General features: G+C 49.3%; 1 protein-coding gene across 13 annotated transcripts in view; it reads left to right on the top strand.

The window, feature by feature from the left end:
- LOC147673145 (uncharacterized) overlaps positions 1 to 24,332 on the top strand; it is a 265,735-nt gene that overhangs the window by 138,432 nt on the left and 102,971 nt on the right. For 9 of the 13 annotated variants that reach the window (XR_015302599.1, XR_015302602.1, XR_015302601.1 and 6 more), the window contains 3 exons: positions 3,989 to 4,899; positions 6,255 to 6,410; positions 6,687 to 6,884. Coding sequence is in view for 7 of the 13 variants with exons in the window: in XM_086946893.1 (XP_086803019.1) it covers positions 3,989 to 4,899; positions 6,255 to 6,410; positions 6,687 to 6,884 (1,265 nt within the window). In the remaining 6 variants the exon portion in view is untranslated. The remainder of the gene's footprint in view (positions 1 to 3,988; positions 4,900 to 6,254; positions 6,411 to 6,686; positions 6,885 to 24,332) is intronic. The other 4 variants (XR_015302604.1, XR_015302603.1, XM_086946895.1 and 1 more) reach the window with 1 other exon arrangement.

The following is a 24,332-nucleotide window of genomic DNA, read 5'->3' on the forward strand; positions in this document are numbered from 1 at the left end:
GCAGAGCCATAGTAGGAGGGTGACTTGGGCAAACAACATCAACTACCAAGTTGGGGTCCAGTCATCCAAGTCTGTCTTGTGGCATCCGCAAAAGCTGAATAGCAGTTACTTGTATCATTTTGGATTGACTGGCAGCAGCTTGAATGAATTCAGGCTTCTGGACTACATTTTCATTGTTGGGTTAAACCACTCTAGGACTAAAATAGTGCGATTTTGCACTGCATTTTCTGGCATCTCTTAATCTGCTGTCCCTGGGGTAGGTAGAGGTGATTGTCTAAAACCAATAACCAGCTTTGTTTTTTAGGTCGAAGCCTAGAGCTGCGCACATGCGCAGTCTCGCTGGCAAGATTTAGTGTTATCAGGAGGTTTCACTAGCGGGCTTTAAGCCCCGCCCCTCTTTCTCATTGTCCGGCGTCACCGTTTATGCTATACGGTGGCCAGCCATTGGGAAAGAGGTTAGTGTTTCGTACACTTTTCTCTTTTTGAGCCGTCCCACTTGGACTGGCTCGTCTGCCTTACGTTGGTCGCAAAAGGTTTGTTATCTTTATGGAGCCATGTGTTTCAAACTCATGGCCCCATAAAGACAAGCTCTGCAGGTTGTTTATTTTTGCATCTGGCTTTCACAAAGTGAAAGCCAGATGTCAAAATAAACTGTGGCTGCCTGGCGAGGCTTATTTCCCAGTTCCTGCCCTGTTCCCCGTTTCTCTTGTGTTTTATCACTGAACCATTTCTGCTTTGTTTGAACTTTCTATACAGCCGCCTCTCCCAGACCCGTGTCTTTACTGCCCTCTGTCCATTCTTTCGGTCTCACAGTGTGTTTGTCCGGGGCATCACTCTCTGGCCCTCTCTGTGTTCACGTTACCTACTATCTGCTCTGTGCCTCTCTCGATCTCTGCTCTTAGCCCTCATCTGCCCCGTCTCCCTTTGTTTTTATTGACTTTCACTTTCCTTCTGTCTCTACTCTGTCTCTTCCCCTGGCGATCCTCTGTCCCTGCTGTCCATCTTCTCTCTCTCTGCTCCCAGCCTCCCTCTCCCCTGGCCCTGCTCTTCTCTCTCTACTGCCCAGCACTTGCCTTTATAATCTTGCTGTAATTGGTTTGAATAGGATTATTGGCGGCTCTCTCCTCTCTGCTCCTGGGTAGGTCTCTAGGCCCCACTCAGGCTCTGCCTGACGAGAAACGTCATTTCTCAGCAAAACGCCAGTGTTTTTTAACCTCTCTCGGTTTCCCTCCGGCTGCTCCTCGTGCGTGTTCCTGCCCTCCACCTGTTCCCCGTCACTGGCCCAGCAAAGGTGGCACGGGCCCTGGTGCAAACCAGGAAATGGGCCCCTGGGGTACCGGTTGGGAATTAAAATCTGAATCAGTGAAGAGCGCCCAGCTGCGTTCCTGCCTGTCTTTCGCCCATGCAGGGCTTTTGTACTCCGTCCATGCATGTCATTACTCCATCTCTACTTCCCTGCAGTCACACTACCGCCTGTTCCTCGCAACGGTACTTGACCCATGCGTGTTTGCTTCTGCCTCCTCCTCTTGATGACTAGTTGTGTCCCCGTCTTCTCAGCCACCAAATCACTGCCTGCTCCCCATGCAGGTGTCTATCCCCTGCAGCTCCTCCTGCAAGTACCTACTCCCTCTGTGCTTTTCTTGCTTATCCTCAGGCCTTGTCTGCTACCCTGTTAGTCCCAAGACCTACCTGCTCGTGCAGGTTTTTAGGCTACTCCTGCTTCTCTTGCAAGTGCCTGCCTTCCCCACCCGCTGTCCACTCAGTGCCTGGCCCCCTTGCTGGCCTATACCTCTTGCCAGCCTCTCCATATACATCATAAAGGTGCCTATGCCTGCTCTTCATGCAAGTGCCTGCTCTTTATGGAGATACCTACTAGCCTACGTGTGCTCTTTTATTAGACCTCAACCCTGCCTGCTCCTCGTGCAGTTGCGGTAGTAAAGTACTGCAATTGTGTTTAATGGGCCTCTGGTGCCACTGCACCTGCTGCACCTCTACAAGCTACACTCCTGCCTGCTGCCCTTGCTAATATCCAACCCCGCCTCTGCATCCTGCAATTCCATAACCCCATCCCGCCTCTTTGGTGCTCCTCGACCCCTCCCGCCCCCTTCCTGACAGGAGGAGCACCCGCGAGCTGACATCGCTGTGCCCGGGGCCTGCCAGGGCAAGGCGGTCCTGCCCAGAGGTCCTCTTCGCATGAATAAGAGAGGTGGCCTTTGATTTTGTGCCCTGAGGGTGTGGAGTGTGTGTTTTTTTTTCTTCTGGGGGGAGGGCGGTGTTCAAATATGGGGTGGTGAACATAAAATGAAGACAGAATCAAAACACAAGTGCAGGCAGTCGATGTAATAGCAGCTTATCTGTTGTGTCTCTTCTCCTTTCTGCCCGCTTTTAATGCTGTGTTGTGTTTACCTTCTCAAAGCGCCAGGACGCCCCTTTGCTGGGGCAGCTGTGCGCGGTACAAATAAAAATAACATAACATAAATAACATAATTGGCGTGATAATAGCCTCGCAGGCGGTAATGGCCCAGGCCCCTCTCAGTGCTTTCCTGGCGGGCTGCTATTTTAGTTATTAAATGTGATTAATTAATTTATGCACCGCTGAAAATGAAGTCGGTCTGATGGCTGTGAAGCTGCTGAGGGTAGTCGGTAGAGGGTCACATGTGAGGTGCGAGTAAGGAGCTAACAGATGCAGAACAGGAACTGATTTTGAATATACAATAGGCCTGGTCGAAATGTATATAGTATAGCATTTGCATAGCTCTTGTTGATCCCGATGAGGCGCAGATGCACTTTGCAGATGGGCTGCACCCTACTCTGTGGGAACCAGGTGTTAGTGATTTAGCCAAGTTTAAGCCCTAAACTACTCATTTCACCCGAACACCTCCAACCTACTTTCTGTTACGGAAAGGCGGTAGATAGCTGGTGTACTGCTGCTGGGCTTTGCAGCCGTCCAACTGCTGGCATTCTCCAGTGCCCAAGATGCTGACAATCAGCTGATCACAATCAACACCCCTGAGTCTGCTGGCAAGGAATATAGCTCCCACAGTATATCTGTTTGCTCCAAGGAGCATAGCAGTGATAGAGCCCTCCACTGAAGCAGCAGCAGAAATAAGGATCACTACAGGGATCCACAGTTAAAAAAATAAATTTAAAAGCATTGGCATAGCCTATAAGTCTCGCTTTTAGGATATTATAAGGGTTTAGTTATGCAGCACAATATCCTTAGTGCAACAACATCAACTGTTGCATGGCTAAACACTTATAAGGTCCCAAAGGTGAGACCTATTGGCTGTGCCAATGCTTGTTTGGGGTGCTGACTGGGTGTTTAGCATCAAGAACCATTACAAGGATGGTTGAGTCTGATCGTAATTGGCAAGTTTCTTGTGTCTGAGCTGTTAGAGATGTGTAGATAGTGCTGTCAGCATAGGAGAGATTGACACGATTATAGCTGATATTTTTCAAGCAGAGATAGATAATGAGCATCAGTACTAGTGTTGAATCACCTTCATAAAACTTGACAAGATCCAAAAGGAAAGAACCAAGGTTGAGCAGTGTGAGTAGTTGAAGTTAGCCAGCCCGACTTCTTAGTCACAAATGCTTCACCCCGTCTGCCTCCTCTTGTGGAAGCAACAGTGTTATAAGCTATGATGAGCAAGCTATGATAGAATGCAAGTGTTGCACCATAGACCGCTGTGAGATTTGAAGATTTTCTGACTCCTAAACAGAACTGTCTCTTCCTTGATATTTGATTGACTTTTCTTTGGAACTCCCTAAATGTGTCTGATTCTACAGCCTTGCTGGAGTGAGTCTTCAGCTTCTACCCCAATGCTTCACATTAAAAACACGTATACTTCTTCAAAGCCAGAGACTGCGCTTTGACAATCATTTATACTCTCTTTTCACGTCACCTCACCTCAGATTAAAATAAACAGCGTGGAGCAATGTGAACGTTTTATAAAGCTAAAATACTTTACTTTTTTTTGCTTCATAGGTTTTTGAATGAAAAAGAAAGCCCAGCTTATAAATTCTATCATATGAAGCTCATCGCATTCTGTCGAAGCAGTGGTGTGCCCTATGATTCTATTGACTCTAGCAGCCAACAAAAAGCTGCCACTCAAGACGCTGACTCTAGTAGCCGAAAAAAAGCTGCCACTCAAGACGCTGACTCTAGCAGCCTGCAAAAAGCTGCCTCTCAAGATGCTGACTCTAGCAGCCTGCAAAAAGCTGCCACTCAAGATGCTGACTCTAGCAGCCAACAAAAAGTTGCCACTCAAGACTCTAAACGGCAACCATCAAAATATCAGGATCCAGGTCCTTCGAGTTTAAAGCCTCCAGTCAGTACAGTTTATGAATCTGAAATTATTGAGATTCTTGATTCTGATTCTGAGGACTCGGGCCCTCAGAAGTCTGACCACTATGATTCTGAACCTCTGGCGGCTGAATCCCAGGACTCTGAACCTGAAGAGCTAGAGCCCAAAGTCTTTGAGCCAAAAGAGTCTGAGTCCAAAGAGTCTAAGTCCCTGGGCTCCGAACAACAAGCACCTGAGAACCAACCCCCTGAGCTTCAAGACTCTAGGCCAGCTGTTGCTGCTCGTCAACAACCTCAGCCCAATGAGACTGAGCTTTTTGTCACTTGTTGCTCTGAAGATGATCAGTCTGATTCTGAAGATCTTTCACCATTAAAAAAACAACATAAGGTTGAGCTTCACCCTGTTGTTCCATTGGATGGAGGACTTCAGGCCAAACGCCCAAAAGATCTGCGTGAACCGCCGAAAGAAAGAGAACATAATCGTGATCTTCAGAGTTCTCAACAGCTTGTTGTAGACCCTCAGTCAATTCCTCCAGGGGAACCAAAGAATCAAGCAGAAGTCCTCCAGCCTCAACACCCTATTTGCTGTGATGGTAAGTCTGAAGGGTAGGACTAGAAAGCACAAGCCTCCTACCCCATAGTCTCAGGAATCTCTGCAGTTTATTGTAAGCTGTTATACCTGAACTCCTCCATTAGCATGATCGAAGCTGCAAGATTGGGGAAACAACTACATCAATATGTAGACTTGTAAACCAAAATGGCCCTAATTTCCTCTGTTACTTTACCAAGGTTTGCTTCCAGCGCATGATCCAAATCATCAGCCCTCGTCTATAACCCCATCATCAGCCCTAGTGTATAGCCTCCCATCCTAGTACCCACAAGGCATAAAGCGCCTACTCTTTCTTCCCACAAATTTCTTGAGTCTCAGCCCCCTCTACCTCCATGTCACAAGCATCCTTGAGCCCAGGTTTATCCTACATCCTTTTCAACACCTTTTTCCCAAAGACAAAAAGGCTAGATTATGTCCTTTCCCAAATGCAGATGTTTCAGCTCCCTCTCTTTTGAGATTGGATCTTAAACTCTTCTCTCCTTCTTCCACACACAAGCGATTGAGGGCATCAGTCAGATTTTGGCAGAACAGGAGAAATATATCTTTGTGTCTACCATGAGATAGCAGCCCACTTGTCTTTACAATTTTGTCAAAAGTTATTCTGCCATGTCATCAGATGCATTTTTTGACAAAAATGCCCTGCCATCCTGGTAGTACTCTAAATATGGTGGGTGATTCTCCAACAGGTTAGGGGAGGTGACACTGAGGATTCACTGGCTACCCAGCAGAACTAAGTACCCCTTAAGTCTCAAGCCCAGGATAAAATGGTTGTGTCCTTTGTTAACCACGATGATCACAAGTCGGTACTCTTTTACCCCCATTGACCACAGCATCTACCTCTTTTAAATACAAGGCCAGAAGACCCAGTCACTTCTTTGCAGTTTCTTACATTCCTCAGCTCCATGTAAGGGTGCCTGCCTCTGCGCTGCCTAGATTTGTCTGCCTCATCTCCACCCAGCCAATAAATAGACATCTCTGCTCCTTGGCTCGAAAATTGGAAACACCTTAACTCATCTTCCTCACAATCAGAAGCTTGAGACTACCTACCCTATAGAAAATGATTTTGCCCTGCATGACATATATTCCATAAACAAGATTGTGCGAGTTGTAACACAACACCATAAAATCAAAGTTAAAATACAGATATTGTAGAGTTAAAAGCCTTCAAGATCATGTTTACAGGTGTGACACCGCTGGCACGCATCAAGTATACTATTCTGATGGCTGGTGTCAATATCTTCATTCTTACACATAGTAAAGCTCACTATCCTGTTTTTAAATACTCCTATGTTCTAAGTCTTGAACCTGTGACTGATGTGGTGTCTTTGCAACTTCTAGAAGAAACTGAGCTTGAAGCAGCAGAGAGCACGACTTCCGAGGAGGCAGCTCAAAGTGCATCTCCTGCACAGCCTTTTCCACATCGAAAAAGAGGTCGACCAAAGGTTGTTTCCCCTGTTCCATCCAAAAGGTTGTGTGCTGAAGAGGTCACAACAGGCAAGTAGACACATTTTCAATTCCAATTTAGTAGAATATTAAAGTCGATGCCTTCCAATTACACACATACGCACACATATAAATATATATGTGTTGTCTGTGTATGTATTTTTATAAATGCAGATACTGTAGAGTTGAAAGACTTCGAGATCATGTTTACATGTGTGACACCACTGGCACCGAGGATGTCTACTATTCTGATGGATGGGGTCACTATTTTTATTCTTACACATAATAAAACTCACCATCGTGTGTTTCAATCCTCTAACATTCTAGGGATTGAACCTATGACTGATGTGTTATCCTTGCAACCTATAGAAGAAACTGAGCTTGAAGCAGCAGAGAGCACGGCTTCCGAGGAGGCAGCTGAAAGTTCATCTCCTGCACAGCCTTCTCCTCGTCGAAAAAGAGGTCGACCAATGGTTGTTGCCCCTGTATCATCCAAGAGCTTGTGTGCTGAAGAAGACACAACAGGCAAGTAGACACATTTTCCATTCCAATTTAGTAGAATATTAAAGCGTATGCCTTACCCATATTCTATATATATGCATATATGTTTTGTAGGAAGCTGGCTCTTTATATATTTTACCAAAAAGAAATGCACTTTGAAAGAGTCCAGGCAAACCCCAAAGGAATTAAACAGGCACAAATGACACCCCAAATGCTCTCTTCTATGGTAGTGGGGGTGAACAATAGGCATATGAGAGAGTAGTGCTAACCATTTATTTCACACAGAAAGGCAGTAAGTGAGACCACACTGGATAAAGCTATCCAACAACAATTTATAAAAATAACATGTACATTTACATGAATTTAAATGTCAAGATTATCGCTATCAGGTAAGTACTTTTCAAGTTGTGAATGTTTACAGTTTTTAAAAATAGACAGTGCAATTTCTGAAATGGTAATGTTACCCTATGGAGTTAAATCATACACTGCTTACAGGTACTTCACAGCGACTTTGGGGCCAAACTCCTGGACTTAAGATACATATGGGGCAAGGTCCTAGGCAGCACCAACAGATCACCTTGGAGGGCACTGGGGCGGCCCGGTGCAGTGGTGCTTTTCAGCGTTGAGTGCCCAAAGTTATCCTTTTGGGGAAAAACATGTACTTCATTCGGGCACTTCACAGCGGCTTAAAAGACCAGTCTCCTGGACTTAATATGTGTATGGTCCAAGGCCACACCAACAAGTAATCCCAGGAGGCTCAGGGGCGTCTGGATGTAGAGGTGTGTTACAGTGTCGGCTGTCCCATTCACTTTAATTGGGAAACAGTCCTGTTGCAAAGAGACTGCATGGGACTAGGAGACCAGACTCACTGAACCAACAAGGGGGCTCAGGTCTCACAATGCTCAGGGATGTGGGGAAACCTTTGGTCCTCTAATCCTCAGGCCTAAGGCGGCAGGAATCTGATTTCCTGGTGCCAAGGGCTCACCTAAATACTAGATTTAGGGGCTTTAGGGGAGTGTAGGGTAGCAGCCAATAGGCTACCTGCTCCTGGGATCACTACGCCCCCTATATGACCTCTTCTGTGGGAAGTGGACATAACCTTGGCCCAGAGTTCCTAATTCTGTTATCCCCAAGATGGCAGACTTGTGTTAAATTTCGTATCCATGTCAGGTAGCCCACCTATGGGGTGGAGCTAGCCTGAGGGTGGACACGTGTCTTTGACTGCTGATTTTCCTGCCTGTCCTAGCGCCAAATGGGCCCTGGTCAGGGGATTGGCATCCCTTTACCTTTGAGGGAAGCCAGATTTGCATACCAAAGGCGGTGGGCTCTTTGAAGCTCCCTACCTTGGAATGCTAATTTACCAGCCTTCCTTGAGGAAGTGTTAAAAACACCTCTCTCCATAGAAGGCATTTTTCCTGATCTCCCGAGAGCGTGGACTCTCACCCCTGGTGGTCAGAAACTTGTTTGTGGTGGCAGGCTGGAGTGGACCAGTCAGCCAGTACACTAATGTAATGTAATGTAATGATGATACTTATAAAGCGCACTGTTACCCCATCTCGGGGTGTCCTGGCGCTGAAGACCACTGGGGAACCCGTCGTGGCTTTCCCTGTGAGATGAGGGCTGGTAGGTTTCAGGTGGCTCTGGGTCCATGTATTAATCAATCTATCACCGGAATCAGTGTGGGTTTATTATTAAGAGGTATTTGATACCAAACACCATAAGTTTCAGCAAAGCCATTATGTAGCTGGGGAACTTGTTTTGACCAGTGCCCAGTACATACCTCAAGATGGCTTCCCTGCTCACTTGTAATGTGTAGTAGTAAAACAAGACATCACAGGGGCATATCTGCTCATGCAGAAATTTCAATTAATCAGGTGTTTGTTAAGTTTGACTACTCACCCGTAAGGATCTCAAGGTGCTGGGGGGTTGGGGTTTCATCTTCCAGTCCATCAAGGAGGGGGTCTGTCGAAGAGCCAGGTTTTGAGGTCTCTTGCGAAGATGGGGAGCAATGTTATCTATCTGAGGTGGAGTGGAAGGTCGTTCCAGGCTCTGTCCACGCGGAAGGAGAAGCAGCGCAATATGTGACCTTTCCTCACATAAAACAAAATGCACCCTGCCTAATAGCTCCAAGGCCCACTACAGGGGTCACTTACATATTTAGCTGCATTGACTTTGGCATGGCACACAGGAGTGTGTTATGTTATGTTTTTAGGTCTCGCGACCTATCAATGCGCGCAAGCGCATTGAGGGGAGCGAGAATTCAAGTGCTCAAAATGCTTGTGAAACCAAGGGTTTCGTTCGTGCGGTTTTCTTTAAGTTCACATGAATCACGTGACCAAACAAAGACGCGCATCAGCCTCCCTCCCTCCCTCCTAATTGCATTTTTTCACAGCCGCACAGCACATCAAAGGGCTTCTCTCAGCGTGTGCTGTGCGGCTTCTCCTCCCCTAATTATTCATGGCCGGCCGCTGGCCGGCCGTACTTTCAGTTACCCGGCCGCTCTTGTTCCTAATGTCTTCCCCTTCATCGACTTCAGTCTAATTGGAAACATTTCTCGTTTCTGCTTCGGGCCACAAGAATGAGTGCCGCGCTGTCTCTCTTTTATTGGCGTGCTTGTCCTTTCAATGAATTATGCATTTGTTTCGCCCGTCTTTGCCCTAGCATCTGAACTCGCACGTTTGCCCCACAGAAAGCAGCCCGGGTCTCACGCCAAGTGTGGCAAAACGTTCATGTTCTGATGCCAGAACAGACAGACATTTTATTGTGCCTTGTGAATCAAGCTGACACATTTGGAAGTAATTTGCTCACAAGTGCCGCCCTCGCTCCATAAACTTAAGGCCAAGCAAACTGCAGACGCCTGCGCTTGGCGGGAGATACTAGTCACACTCAAAATCTCTAAGCCCGGCGCCTCTGCGCCTACAGATACCCAACTGGACCCCGCGGCGGCTGCCAGCTGCTCTATAAATATGACTTCTAAGCCTGGGTCCATCCGCCCAGGGGGCCTGAGGATTGGCCGGCTATGGAAATAAATAACTTCTCTACTCGTTCCAGGTGGGTGGAGAACTTTGAACATCCGCTGTGATTGCAAGTACTCAGTTTGTGCCGTGAGCTGCCCGGCCGTCATCCCCCAGCGGATTCTAAAGAGGCCTGGTGGGTGGAGAACTTTGAACATCCGCCGTGATTGCAAGTACTCAGTTTGTGCCGTGGGCTGCCCGCCTGTCATCCCCCAGCGGATTCTAAAGAGGCCTGTTCAATAAGGGGCTACAATAAACGAATGTAAAAGTGCTCTCGCGCCTCTTCCAGCCCGAAACCCCGAGACCAAACAAGAGAACCGCTCTGGGGACTAACAACAGTACAGTAGTGGCAACACGAAAGTTTCATCTCGCTACCAAGCAAGCCCTCCCCAAGGCAAGCGTGCTATCCCGTCCGCTCATGCTTTTCAATGCCACATCGGAGGTGTGAAGTGGTACATGAATCCAAATGCTATACAATGCAAATGAAACAAGCACTGGCAAAGCCAATAGGATTCCCTATTTGAGATATATTAGCGTTATCCATGTTTTAAAGATGTTGCACAGCAGAGCGTGTTGCTGTGAAACATGGCTCAAAGTAGACTAGCACTGGCGTTGCCAATAAGTCTCGCAGTAGGAAAGTTGGAGCTATTACAATTGCAAATAACAATGCCTTTTATTTTTGTTTTCATTTTAAAAACATAAAGGGCATTGTCATTTACAAAACCAATAGCTCCAACTTTCCTTCTGCAAGACCTATTGGCAACGCCAGTGCTGGTTTACTCCTGGTTTGCACCATGTCACTCAGCCTGCAATGGCAGTCTGTGTGGAAATTGCGTGTGGATCCCTTAGAGTAGTATAAGATATGCTGCAGCCCTTTAGGACCCTCTTTAGCACTCATGTTCTAGGAATCTGTGGTACCATTTACTAGTGACTTACAGGCGTGCTAAAGACCTTAGCCAGTTGTAGTACAATTAAACAACACCTTGGTTTTGGGGAAGGAGCACTGGCACGGAGGCCTGGTTAGCAGGCCTCAGTGCACTGCCAGAGTCGAAAATTGGCATCTAGTAACTAACAAGCATTGGAAATGCAATAGGTCTCGCATTAGAAAAGTTGGAGCTATTGGTCTTGTAAATGTAATAATTTTTTAATGTATGTTTGTTTTTATATTAGCAAATGTATTAATTTTGTTATTGTAAATGCCAATATTTATAGAATTTGCAAATGTGACACCTATAGCATTATTAAAGTTACATGTTTAGTATTCCCCTGACTTACATGTATTGATATGACAAATCTTAATGGCTTATACATTTTATAAGTAATTATTAATTTCATAATAATTTTTGTAATGTATATTGGCACTACATTTAAAAAAAAATTTGTGAGAAGATTGTGTTGCGTATTTTATATTTAAAAAAAATCAAGATTAAAAGTGTAATATTAATTTTTTTGTACTTTTGTAATAAAGCATTAAACATTGTTACATTGCATTTTTGCTGAGAACTGGGTAGTGTGAGGGTGGTAGAGTGAGGGAGGTATAGTGAGGGCGGTAGAGTGGTATAGTGAGGGCGGTAGAGTGGTATAGTGTGGGTGGTAGAGTGGTATAGTGAGGGCGGTAGATAGAGTGAGGGTGATAGAGTGAGGGTGATAGTGTAATTATGTGGTGTGTAATTTTGAGGCACTGAGTGGTATTAGGAGTGTATGTTGCGTTGAGCGCAGTGTAAATATGTAGCATATAAATATGTGGCACAGAGTGGTATTTGGAGTGTAGGTTGCATTGAGTGTAGGGTAATTATGTGGCGTGTAATTATGTGACACTGACTGGTATTTGGATTGTATGTTGCATTGAGTGCAGTGTAATTATGTGGTGTGTAACTATGTGGTAGTGAGTGGTATTTTGAGTGTATGTTGCGTTGAGCGCAGTGTAAATACGTGGCATAAAATGTTGTTGCACTGAGTGGGTGTTGTAGTGTATGTTGCATTGAGTGCAGTGTAATTATGTGGCGTGTAATTATGTGACACTGAGTGCTATTTGGAGGATATTTTATGTTGAGCGCAGTGTAATTATGTAGCATTTAATTATGTGGCACTGAGTGTTATTGTTTGGAGTGTATGTTGCATTGTAATTATGTAGCATATAATTATGTGGTATTGTGTGGAGTGTGTGTTGCATTTAGTAGAGAGTAAATATGTGGTGTGTAATTATGTGGCACTGAGTGGTATTCGGAGTGTATGTTGCGTTGAGCGCAGTGTAATTGTGTGGCATGTAATTATGTGGCACTGAGTGGTATTGTTTGGAGTGTATGTTGCATTAAGTGCAGTGTAATTATGTAGCATATAATTATGTGGCACTGAGTGTGTGAGGGTGTAGTGTGTGTGAGGGTGTAGTGTGTGTGAGGGTGTAGTATGTGTGAGGGTGCAGGGTGTGTGAGGGTGCAGGGTGTGTGAGGGTGCAGAGTGTGTGGGCGCAGTGTGTGAGAGCGCAGTGTGTGAGGCCTAAAGTAATGTGAGGGTGCAGTGTGTGTGTGGGCTAAAGTAGAGAGAGGGCGCAGTGTGTGTGTGGCCTAAAGTAGTGTGAGGGCGCAGGGTGTGTGGCCTAAAGTAGTGTGTGGGCTCAGTGTGTGTGTCATAAAGTAGTGTGAGTACGAGTGAGGACGAGTTCCAAGCATGGTAGAGGAATGTTGGCTCGGTCATATTCCACAGCAGCCGCCCCAGCCAGGCTGGTGGTATGACACCAGCAGATGCAATATTTAGCAATCAGACCGTGTCAGAGAGGAAACGGACAGTCTGGCTGCGAGCAGAAGGCGGCAGAGGCATGGAGTGGGAAATCAACACTGGAGGAGACCGAAGCCCGTGAAGAAAGCACACATGAGATGGAGGAGCAGCAATCCGGAGGAAGAAAGCTTGAGAAAGTTGAAGGATGGAAGGATAGGGAGAAAGATGCAGATCAAGTCAGTGAGGAAGGAAGCGATGGGGAGAACGGAATGGACCTAGAGTAAGAAATATGGAGTTAAAAGGCAGAGAGGAGGCTGAGAGCGCGTGGCTAACTGAGAACATCTAAGCGTCCGAAAGGGGATAAAGGAGGTGCCAGTGCACGCCGAGGTGAAGGACTGTGCGAGAAGGGAGGATGAAATGCCAGCAGCATAGGAGCCTGCATGCTGCTTACGGGAAATTGCGTGAAAAATGATGTTCATAACTTTCACATTAGAAGAACCACACCAGTCAGCAGAGTAAGACCTTCTGCAGCATCTAAAGACAGGAGTGTAGCCAGCAGCATCAGAGATCAGTTGCACTACTTAGTTTCGTTATGTATTTTAAACATGCCCAATTTATATTGGTATGTATGTTAAAGGTGCACACACTTTATTTTCTTTTAAAGCATGACTGCTGATGTGGCTCCACATGGCGCCATCCTTAAAAGTTACCGAACAGTGCGACGGTCGTTAGATAAGTGCCGTGCTGAAAGCGAAATGTTTTTAAAAGTTACTGACAGTGCGGTGGCCGTGAGATGGGTGCTAAGAGAGAAATGCTCACCTGAAATGTTAAAGAAGAAGCGGTACAATTGCACAAGCAGTGTCCCGCAAGTGGTGTGTGCAGCCGCCACTGCTGAAGCTCGGGGTGCCGGGCGGCTTGAGAAACAAGTAAAAAAGAAAAAAGTTAAAATAAAATGAGACACGGCCTGGCTGGTAAGACTGGTAGATAGACTAAGAAGACGCACTACCCAACGTCCCTTGCTTGCTATTACTGCACATGAGCATGGTGTTGACCTGAAGCGCCATGCCCCTCCTCCTGGGAGTAAAACTTTGCAAGTACAACAAGAAATATAAAAAGCAGAAGCTGTGCTCAAACATGAAACACAGCACCAGTTTATATAAAAGTTATGCGCATAATGCACTGCATGGGGCATCTGATGACACGAGATAGCAATTCTTGAGGGAAGTGTGATGAAGCCTGGTGCGATGAGTCGGTGCCATGCTGAGAGAGAAATGCTCGCCCAAAATGTTTAAAAGAAAGTTACCGAACAGTGCGACGGTCGTTAGATGAGTGCCATGCCGAAAGCGAAATGTTTTTAAAAGTTACTGACAGTGCGGTGGCCGTGAGATGGGTGCTAAGAGAGAAATGCTCACCTGAAATGTGAAACAAGAAGCAGTACAATTGCTCAAGCAGTGTCCCGCAAGTGGTGTGTGCGGCTGCCACTGCTGAAGCGCGAGGTGCCGGGCGGTTTGAGAAACAAGTTAAAAAAAAAAAAGTTAAAATAAAGCGAGACACGGCCTGGCGGTCGTGAATAATTCGGGGAGGAGAAATGCCTGAGGCAGAGCGCACGCTGGGGGATGCCTGTGGGAGGGAGGCTGGTGGCTTTGATGCGTGCACGCACTTTTCACGGGCACTGCATGAAATCGCCCGTTTTGTTATGCTCTGGTTAAGCCCCTATATCTCTCTCCAGCAATGCGCAAGCGCATTAGCAGGCGAGACCTAAAAAGTGTGGAGACAACTGCAACAGATGCCCCATTTCCAACATACGTGTATTTGTTATCCATGTTCTATACAAATTCACTCAATATATCTTGAACTACACTAAACCTGAATAAAAATAAAGATACTGTAGAGATGAAAGCATGTGTCACACCACTGGCACGCAGGATGTTTACTATTCTGATGGCTTGGGTCAATATTTTTAGGTCGATCCTAGCGCAGTGCACATGCGCTTCTCAATGGGGAGGCGTTTTGTAAGCATTACTAACTTTCTACAGACTTCTCCGTTTAATTTTGTTAACACTGTGAGAAGTTGGCCTGATATGTGATGTCTGCTATTCTAGTGGGCACCCTGTATCAGTCCAAACAACCCTTATGGTGATGGTTGTAAATTCAACCTTCAAGACCAGCTATCCTAGTGGTAGCATGGACAAAGCAATCTTAGGCTAATACTTCAAAGAGCATGTGAAGCCAATTGTTTTACCAATAATAACCCCTTAAATACCAAATGAAAGGTCACCACACAAGGTATATATCAAATATAGATGTATTTATTAATAACACAACCCCTCTGCACTCTTTATGAGTTCAGAGTTCGAGATACAGCACTCAATAAGCATACTATAAGTTGCACAAATACAATTCTGCCCTAGGGGCCTCACGAATAAATATACAAAGTAAGTAGTATAAGAACCACTTCAGGAAAGGTGAGTAGGCCTAGGAAATCCCTGGGGCTACACTGAACAACCAAAGGTTAGGAAGTAGGAGTCCCACAGGATGTGTGTGCAGTGTCAAAACACACACGCAGGTTCTGATAGACTTTCAATGGGAACGTAAAGTTTACAAAGTAGTTGATTTCGGGCACTTCCGGATGGACTATGGGAAAACCCAGTTAAACTAGGACACTTGAATAGTTATTACCCACGGGAGCACTGGAGTACTCTAGTTACCTCACCCAGGGAAGCCGGGTGCATAGGTGTTCTTTCGTGTCGGGTTTCGGCGTCAAATCCTATGGAGAGCTGCACAAAGATGCTGCAGGCGACCAGGAGGAAAATGTCCGGATGGATCCAAGGGTGGATTGGAGCAGTAAAGAACTTGAAAGCAGAGGAGGCAGAGTCTGGGTCACTAGCCAGGGACCAGGAAGGAACCAGGCGATGTCTAGTTGCAAACAGGTGAAGAAGTGAAGCTTGTCTCTGCAGCCACGTGGACCAGGAGGCGTCGACGACGACCAGGAGCTGGATACGGACCGTCCCACGAAGGATCTCGATGTTGGCGGTGTCGGCTTCCAGATTGGAGTCAACAAGCCTTGGCAAAGGCAACCCACGCAGGAAGGGAAGATCGGCTTCTGTTCAGACCAGCAAGGTCTAGGGAGCTTCCCCTTTACAGGAAAGCAGGAGCGAGCCCAGAGCAACCAGGCAAGGGGTGTTGATTCAAAAGGATGTCTTCAGGAGGGCCACTAGCCAACGGGCAAGCAAACGCGAAGACGCGTCGAGGAGAAATGCAGGCACAGGCCCCACGCGGCACTCGTGCAGTGTAGAGGGCTGAGCTTCGGTGCACTTACTGCTCGGGGTTGGGGCTTCTCAAGTCCCAATGCACAACTTCGAGGACGCCTCAGAATCTGCACAGTTAGCAAAAAGCAGGTACTGCTGGTAGTCCGGTCCCACGTCTCTCGTGTCTGCCACGGGTCTCAGCTTTGCTGTGGATGTGGGTCGGAGTCAGAGAAGTCTGGAAGTCCAGAGGCTGCGTCGCTAAGTCTTCGGGTTCCGGCGGGAGCGTCGACCAAGCAAACCGGCAAGTCACTGAGGGTGCCTGTTTGCACAGGGTGGTCACTCCTTGCCCACAAGGGAGATTCTTCAGTTTTCTAGTTGCAGTAGAATGTGAAGGTCCAGAGTTTCGTTTCAGAGTTTCAGTTCACGATAATCTAATGTCTCTAGACACAGCTCCTAGCTTTATACTAATCTAAGCGGCTGGATTACCTGCTAGGTCCCTCCTATGGGTGAAACCTGGGAAGGGGGTGGTTACACCCCTTTCCCTTTGTCCAGTTTCGCGCCAGAGCTGGGGCTGGAGTGCCCCAGCAACTGGTTTGAACCCGGCTATGCAGGGAGCACCTTGTGTGCCCCAGGCAGTGTCTCATTTCTTTCAACCCACCCTGCCCCAATACACTATAGCCTGTCTGGAGAGGTGTTACCACCTCCCAAGGCAGGAAACCTATTGTCCAGGCCTCCCCTGCCAGAGTTTCGTCCAGCAACAGGAGGTCAGACTCGTGTCTGTGGCAGCAGCATCCATTTTGTGATGCTGAGGCTCTGTTTACCTTGAACCGGGTAAAGCTACAACTACATGTCTTCTCCCTCTAGAAGGGTGGAATGCTACCCCCGCCGCCAGGACTGGTGGGGGGGGTAGTATTCCAAAGGGTATGACACCTTACACAACATGTTTTGATAAAGCCAAAGCAAAGTTAGCATTAACCGCAAGGATTATAATGCACTTGTATATGGTATGGCTATATCATAGAACAGCTATAAGCACATGGTTCCGAAAGCTGCAGACAGGCTCAGCTCATGCTAGAGCACCATCTCACATAAAACCAAGCACTCTGCCTTCAGGATTGTCAAGGCCTGCCATAGGAGTGACTTATAGGTATATATGTATCTATATATAAGGGTAGATATAGGAATACTATATCTAAGCAAGGGGTGATTCCACGACCTTGCCCCATCTGAATGATCAGCCAGTGGTGTCAGTTTGGATGGCCAGCCAGGGGTGGCATAATACATGCTGCAGCCCCTGGTAGGCCTTGGATGCACCTATGCCCTCGGTACCTATGGTACACTATACAGGGGCTCATAAGGTGACCCAATATCCAATTGGAGATGTACCTAAAGTACATGAAGTCCATTTTACAGTAAGAGCAGATAGCCTGGGGTCCTGATTAGCAGGATCCCAGACCAACTAAGTCGAAAACCAGCTAAACACTAGGCAAAAAGTTAGGTCTGAAAGAGACACGTTAGTGATAGATTCCTTACCTTAGAATATCCCCAGGCGTTAAACTGGATCCGGAATCCGGAAATTTTTGCGTAGCAGTACCCTTGCGTGTCGGTAGGCGTCGTCTGCGGCTCCGCGTCCGTCGTCGGCATCGTGGGCGCCGTGATGATGTTGTCGGAGTACTTAGACGCCGCCTCCGCGTGCTAACGTCAGTTCTACTTTTTTCCGCGCCAGCAGCGCAGATCTGGAAAAAGCAGTACTTTAGTCACTTTTTTACTAGTCTTTTTTGATCCCTTTTTGATCTTTTCTTGAGTCTTGCGACTCCGGACGGTGCCTAGGGATGCCTGGTTTCAAGCCTTGTGAGGATTGCGACAGTCTGATGTCGGTCACGGAACCTCACCGTCGGTGTCGCCACTGTCTCGGCGTCGACCACGACGACAAGGCCTTCCCCGACTGCCGGGCCCTGACTTCGAAAGCTAGGCGGGAGCGGTCCCGCAAGAGGTCCAGGTCCCACAGGAGGTCGAGGGACAGGTCGCGGGGTCGGAGCCATCACAGCTCCGAGAGTCAGCATCACTCCTCTGGGTCGAAGTCGTCGTCAGGTAAGCACAAGAAGTCGAAGAGACGTCATCGCTCTTCTGACTCCCCCCGACGCTCGCGCGACGCAGCCGGGGGTCCGGGTGACACCGCCCACGCGGCTCCGTCAGAGTGGCGGGCGTCGCGGCCTGCTCCACACCCTCCGGTCCCTGGGCAAGACGCGACGCCTGGGGAGATCGAGCGCTTCCTCATGGCCATGAGGAACCTCTTTTCCCCGACGGGTTCCGCGGCGCATTCGGGCCCAGCGGACCCGTCTGGGGCCCCTAGCGGGTCGGGGGCTTTGGCCCGCCGCCGCCGGGTGCTACGGCCCTGACGCCGCCGGCGCCTTCGGGTCTGGCGCCGTAGGGCCCCTCTGGATCCGCTTCGGGATCCGGGTCGTCGCCAGTTGACCTAACGTCCTCACTGGCGCCGGTCCCTCAGGTGTCACCTCCGGCGCCGTCCTCAGGCGGCGCCGTCCCCGAAGCCTCCCTCGCTCCGGGTCTGGCTTCGGAACGGCGCCGCTGGGCGCCGCTTTCGACGCCGCTTGGGGAGTTTACCTTCTATGAAACTGCCTCATAGTTTGACAACCCTGACTATCAGGGGATGGGTGAAGAGGAGTATTGGGAGGGGTCTGAGGACCCTCTGACCCGAGAGTGTCAGTCTCAAGGGGACTGGACAGGTGGACTTGGGGATGCCAGTGGTCTGGACACATCTCCAGACACTGGCCTTGTCTCACCTCCTACCGTGGCTACGGAGGAGGTGGCGACCTACAGTGTGGTGTTGATGAGGGCAGCCAAGGCCTTGAGCCTTGAGCTCCCCGTCGCGGCCGTGAAGACTAACCTCCTCACTGAGGTCATTAAACCGCAGTCAAGCTCAGCCGAGCCTCTGCTGCCCTTTAATGAGGCCTTGACCGACGTTCTTTTGGGCACTTGGTCCAGGCCCGCTACGGGTTCGCCCGTAGATAGGAACGTGGCCAGATGCCACCGCCCGGCCCCGGGCGACCCATGTTTCCTGTCCACCCACCCCACCCCCGAGAGCCTGGTCATCCAGGCATCAAATCCCCAGACCGCATTCCCGTCGGCTCTGCCGGACAGGGAATCCAAGAGGTATGAGCAGTACGGCAAAAAGGTATTCTCATCCCTTAGTCTGGGACTGCGGTCTTCCAACACTGCATGCCTCTTGGGCCCTACACCCACTCTCTGTGGTATACGGTTGCGGAATTGCTGCCAGAGTGTCCGTTGGAGGTACGGGCCAAACTCGGCCAAGCCCTTGTGGAAGGCCGGGATGCAGCAAAATATTCTATCCGGTGTGGGCTGGATACCACCGACTCACTAGGTAGAGAGAGCAATGGCAACGACGGTGGCGATTCGTCGCCACGCCTGGTTGAGGTCTGCCAACTTTTCGGCCGATGTCCAGAACACACAGATGGACATGCCGTTCGATGGCCGTCGCCTCTTTGGCGACAAGGCAGACCACGCGCTTGAGCGCTTTAAGGACTCCAGGGCTACAGCCAAGTCCTTGGGCCTCTCAGCCCGCACCAGCGAACGGGTGCCTTTCGCTCCTTTCGTGACCAAGGAAAGGGCGCCCCAACACGTGCTGCCAGCCACGCACCGCAGACTAACATACAGCAGCGCGGTGGCGGCTGTGGAAATCGCCGTGGAGGCGGTCGGGGACAACGGCGAGGCCAGTCCACACCCTCCCCCGCAGCATCCGCCTCAAAACCCTCCTAGTCCGTGCTTTTCGGCCCATGTGACGCTAGTGGGGGCAGGGTTCGCCATCACCACTCCCACTGGCGCACTGTCACGTCGTACAGGTGGGTGCTGCAAATCGTCTGAAGAGGCTACTCCCTCCCCTTCGAGACGACCCCTCAAGCCATGCCACTGCAACACCACAGCGTATCGGGGGATCATTTGAGAGTTCTGCAGGAGGAAGTTACGGCCCTCTTGGCCAAGGGGGCCATTGAGCGCGTTCCTGGGCCAGAAGTAGGATGTGGTTGCTACTCCCACTACTTTCTGGTAACCAAGAAGGGCAAAGGGGGCCTACGCCCTATCTTGGACCTACGGAACGTCAACGGCTTCCTCCGGAAGGAGAAGTTCAAAATGCTGACTCTGGCTCAGTTCTTAGCTGCCCTGGACCTAGGAGACTGGATGGTAGCGTTGGACTTGCAGGACGCTTATTTCCACATCCCCGTCCTGCCGGCCCACCGGCGCTACCTGCGGTTCACGGTAGGCCACGAGCACTTTCAATTTACCGTGCTCCCCTTCGGCCTTACCAGCGCCCCACGGGTGTTCACGAAGGTGATGGCGTGGTCGCAACTCATCTGCGCAGGTTAGGGGTTTGTCTTCCCCCTACTTCGACGACTGGTTGTTGAAGGCGAGCTCGCCCCAGACAGTCGTCAGCCACCTCCAGACAACGGCAGACCTCTTGCACCAGCAGGGGTTCTCCATCAATGTGCCGAAGTCACACCTGTATCCCTCTCAGAAGCTCCTTTTCATCGAAGCGGTTCTCGACTCGGCGCAGTTTCAGGTTTACCCACCCGAACTGCGGGTTCAGGATATGCAGGCTCCGATTCCAATCTTTTAGCCTTTATCCCGAGTCTCGATCAGGTTGACGCTGTGGCTTCTGGGGCTGATGGCTTCCTGCATCCTTCTGGTACATCACGCCCGTTGGCGGATGCGGGCTCTGCAGTGGGACCTGCAGTTTGTGGGCCCAGCATCAGGGCAACTTGTCCGATCATGTCTTGATCTCGGAGTGCACTGCGAGACAGCTGCAGTGGTGGCTCACGGACCGCGATTGGGTAAGCAGCAGATCCCTCTCCCTTCCCCACCTGGAGCACGTAGATGTGACGGACGCGTCCCTCCAGGGCTGGGGAGGCCACATGGGAGAGGCGGAGATCAGAGGCTTCTGGTCTCCGGCGGAGTCCCGGCTCCATATCAACCTTTTGGAGCTGCGGGCGATTCGTCTAGCACTGAAGGCATTCCTCCCCTCTGTCTGGGGGAGTGTAGTCCAGGTGTTTGCGGACAACATCACCGCCATGTGGTACTGCAACAAACAGGGCGTGGTGGGGTCGTGGACCCTCTGCCAAGAAGTTCTGCGCCTTTGGCAGTGGCTGGAACATCAGGGTGTGACCCTGGTGGTTCAACACCTGTCAGGTTCTCTGAACGCCAGGGCGGACGAACTCAGCCGCCGGTGCATGATGGATCACGTATGGCGTCTGAACTCGGACGTGGCGCAAGGCCTCTTTCAGCAGTGGGTAGACCCTTGGTTAGATCTATTCGCCACCGAAGAGAACGCGCAATGAAATCAGTTCTGCACGTTGGAATTTCCAAGGCGGCACTTGCTCTGAGACGCTTTTCGCCGCGAGTGGAGTTGTGGTCTGTTGTACGCCTTTCCGCCTATACCACTTCTGCCCAGAGTGCTGAAGAAGATCAAGCGCGACTGGGCACAAGTCATCCTTGTGGCTCCGGACTGGGCACAAAGGTACTGGTATCCCGAGCTACTCAATATGTCAGTTGATCCTCCGGTTCGTCTGCCTCTTCAGGAGGACCTTCTGTCGCAGCAGCAGGAGACGGTCCTCCACCCAAACCTGTTTAGTCTCCACCTCCATGCTTGGAGATTGAGCGGCGACAGTTGAGGCCATTTGACTTGCCTCCTGAAGTCTGTAACATCATTCTGGCAGCCAGGCGTCCCTCCACAAAGTCGGTATACGCCTGCAGATGGAACAGATTTGTGGCATGGTGCACAGCAAAGGCTGTGGATCCTCTCTCTGCCCCTCTTTCTGAGGTTCTTCTCTTCCTCCTTTCTCTTGCCCAGCAGGGCTCTGCTCTGGGCACTATCAAGGGCTACCTTTCTGCCCTTTTAGCCTTTCTAACGCTGCCTGATCAACCTTCTTTGTTAAAGTCCCCTGTTATTAATCGATTCCTGAAAGGCATCCCACACACGTTTCCACCTGTTCCCTTTGTGATGCCTCAGTGGGACTTGAACCTGGTTCTTACTTTTCTGATGTGCGCTCCCTTTGAGCCACTTCACAACTGTCCTATCCGCCTTCTTACTCTGAAGACTGCTTTCCTGGTTGCCATCACCTCTGCGAGGAGAGTGAGTGAGCTCCAGGCTCTATCCTCTAAACCTCCTTTCCTTTCAGTCCATCCGGACAAGGTTGTGTTGCGGACAAGACTCTTTCCTGCCCAAGGTAGTCGCAGCCTTCCACATCAGGCAGTCCATCACCTTGCCCACCTTCTTTCCGCCTCCGCATCTCTCGAAAGAGGAAGAGAGGCTCCACCGTCTGGACCCAAAACGTGCGCTCTCTTACAATCTGGATCGCACACGCCAGTTTCTGGTGGATGACCAACTCTTTGTTGGTTACGTAGGCGCTAAGAAGGGAAAGGCGGTACACAAGCGGACCATCTCGCGGTGGATCAACTCATGTATCCAAGCGTGTTACTCCTTGGCAAAGAAGGAACCCCCTGTTGGACTGAGGGCTCATCCCACTCGGGCCATGGCGACTACCACTGCCCTGGGCCGAAGAGTTCCCTTACAGGACATTTGCCAGGCAGCTACGTGGGCCTCGCTGCACACGTTTGCAAGACTATTGCCTGGACAGCCAAGTCCGGAGGGATGTCTTCTTTGGCCGTTCCGTCCTCCAGGACTTTCTGGTGTGATTATTGGTTCGCAGACCCACCACCGGGGTTGGTATTGCTGGGGTATCTATTCTAAGGTCAGGAATCTATCACGAACGTGTCTCTTTCAGATGCACAAGTTACTACTTGTGTAACGATATATCTGTAAGAGACATTAGTTAGTGATAGATTCCTTACCGACCCACCTATCCTCCCTGTTCTGCGAACCGATATCTAGGGTTAAGGTCATCACCTTTTAGGGCCCTAGTTTCAATGGCACCAGTGTTGGGTTTTAGCATAGCTCTGCGTTTCTGGCGCGGAAAAGCTGTGTCTAAGAACTGAAGTCAGCACGCGGAGGCGGCGTCTAAGTACTCCGACGTCATCACGGCGCCCACGACGCCGACGACTGACGCGGAGCCGCAGACGACGCCTACCGACGCGCAAGGGTACTGCTACGCAAAAGTTTCCGTATCCAGTCTGACGCCTGGGGATATTCTAAGGTAAGGAATCTATCACTAACTAATGTCTCTTACAGATATATCGTTACACAAGTAGTAAATTGTGCGGTAACCATATAGTCAGATATCCACCTTCCTACACACACCCCCACATTTTATTGGCCGTTGCGTGTGGCTTTCAAAAATGAAAGCACGCAAATGGCCAAACGTGGGGGTATGAATCAAACACTAGAAGGGGACCTGCCCGCAGTAATTTTAATCAATGGCCTTAGAGAGGTCCTTTGTGTTATAAAAATTGTCCTGAACCCATGCAAATCATATAACAAGTTTGATTTTATCAAAATTTATTTTTTATTTCTATGAATTCATTGTCATTGTATATAGATATAAATAGTTTAGTATCAAAATAAATAAGCATCTTGACAACAATTAAATGGTGGTTCTGACTTCATACTAACATACCCTTAACATTCATACAAAAAACATTCACACATCATACATCCTACAACACTAGGCAGAGATGATTTTAGATGACAGGGGGACCGATGATCAAATGTCCGGGTTGGTTCAGAGGGTTCCTAAATAGGAACAGACGCCAACGCGCGTTTCGGTGTGTAGCCCCGTCCGGGGCAACACCTTCATCAGGGCGAAGTGGGGTAGAGAAGGAGGAACCACACATGTACAGAAATTTGGTAGCGGATGGAGCTGGCGTATAATTAACCAAGTAGATGGCAATTTGCTTGTGCCAGGAAGTGATCGCGTTGCCTTAGGTAAATATCTGGGATAGATGGAATCCTGTCCCCAATTATACGTGGCGGAATCAACCCCAAGGGGGGTAACGCATGGATAGGTAAAGAAGTGTATCCCTTCACATCAAGGGGGAGATACCATGGAGGGCTGTAGATGGATGCTGACCTTGTCTGCTACCCGTATAAAATGAATATACCTTTTCAAGGATGGGGAGAAAACCACGGTTGGATTCTGGTCAGTGCTGGGGGACCTGTCCTCGTGCGTGCGACCCGGACCGCCGACTGGAGACTGCCCCCTGCCAATGCGCCAGGTTCCATCCAGAAGGGACCCGACCAAACTTGAAAACAACTTGACGGCAGAACTGACGAATCCTTCTAAGACTTCCTCATTGATTAGCCTAACTTACACCCCCAGCCGGCGGCCCCAGCACTGACCAGAATCCAACCGTGGTTTTCTCCCCATCCTTGAAAAGGTATATTCATTTTATACGGGTAGCAGACAAGGTCAGCATCCATCTACAGCCCTCCATGGTATCTCCCCCTTGATGTGAAGGGATACACTTCTTTACCTATCCATGCGTTACCCCCCTTGGGGTTGATTCCGCCA

The sequence above is a fragment of the Lissotriton vulgaris genome, chromosome 12 (genome assembly GCF_964263255.1).
Source record: "Lissotriton vulgaris chromosome 12, aLisVul1.2, whole genome shotgun sequence".
In the NCBI taxonomy this organism is placed as follows: Eukaryota; Metazoa; Chordata; class Amphibia; order Caudata; family Salamandridae; genus Lissotriton; species Lissotriton vulgaris.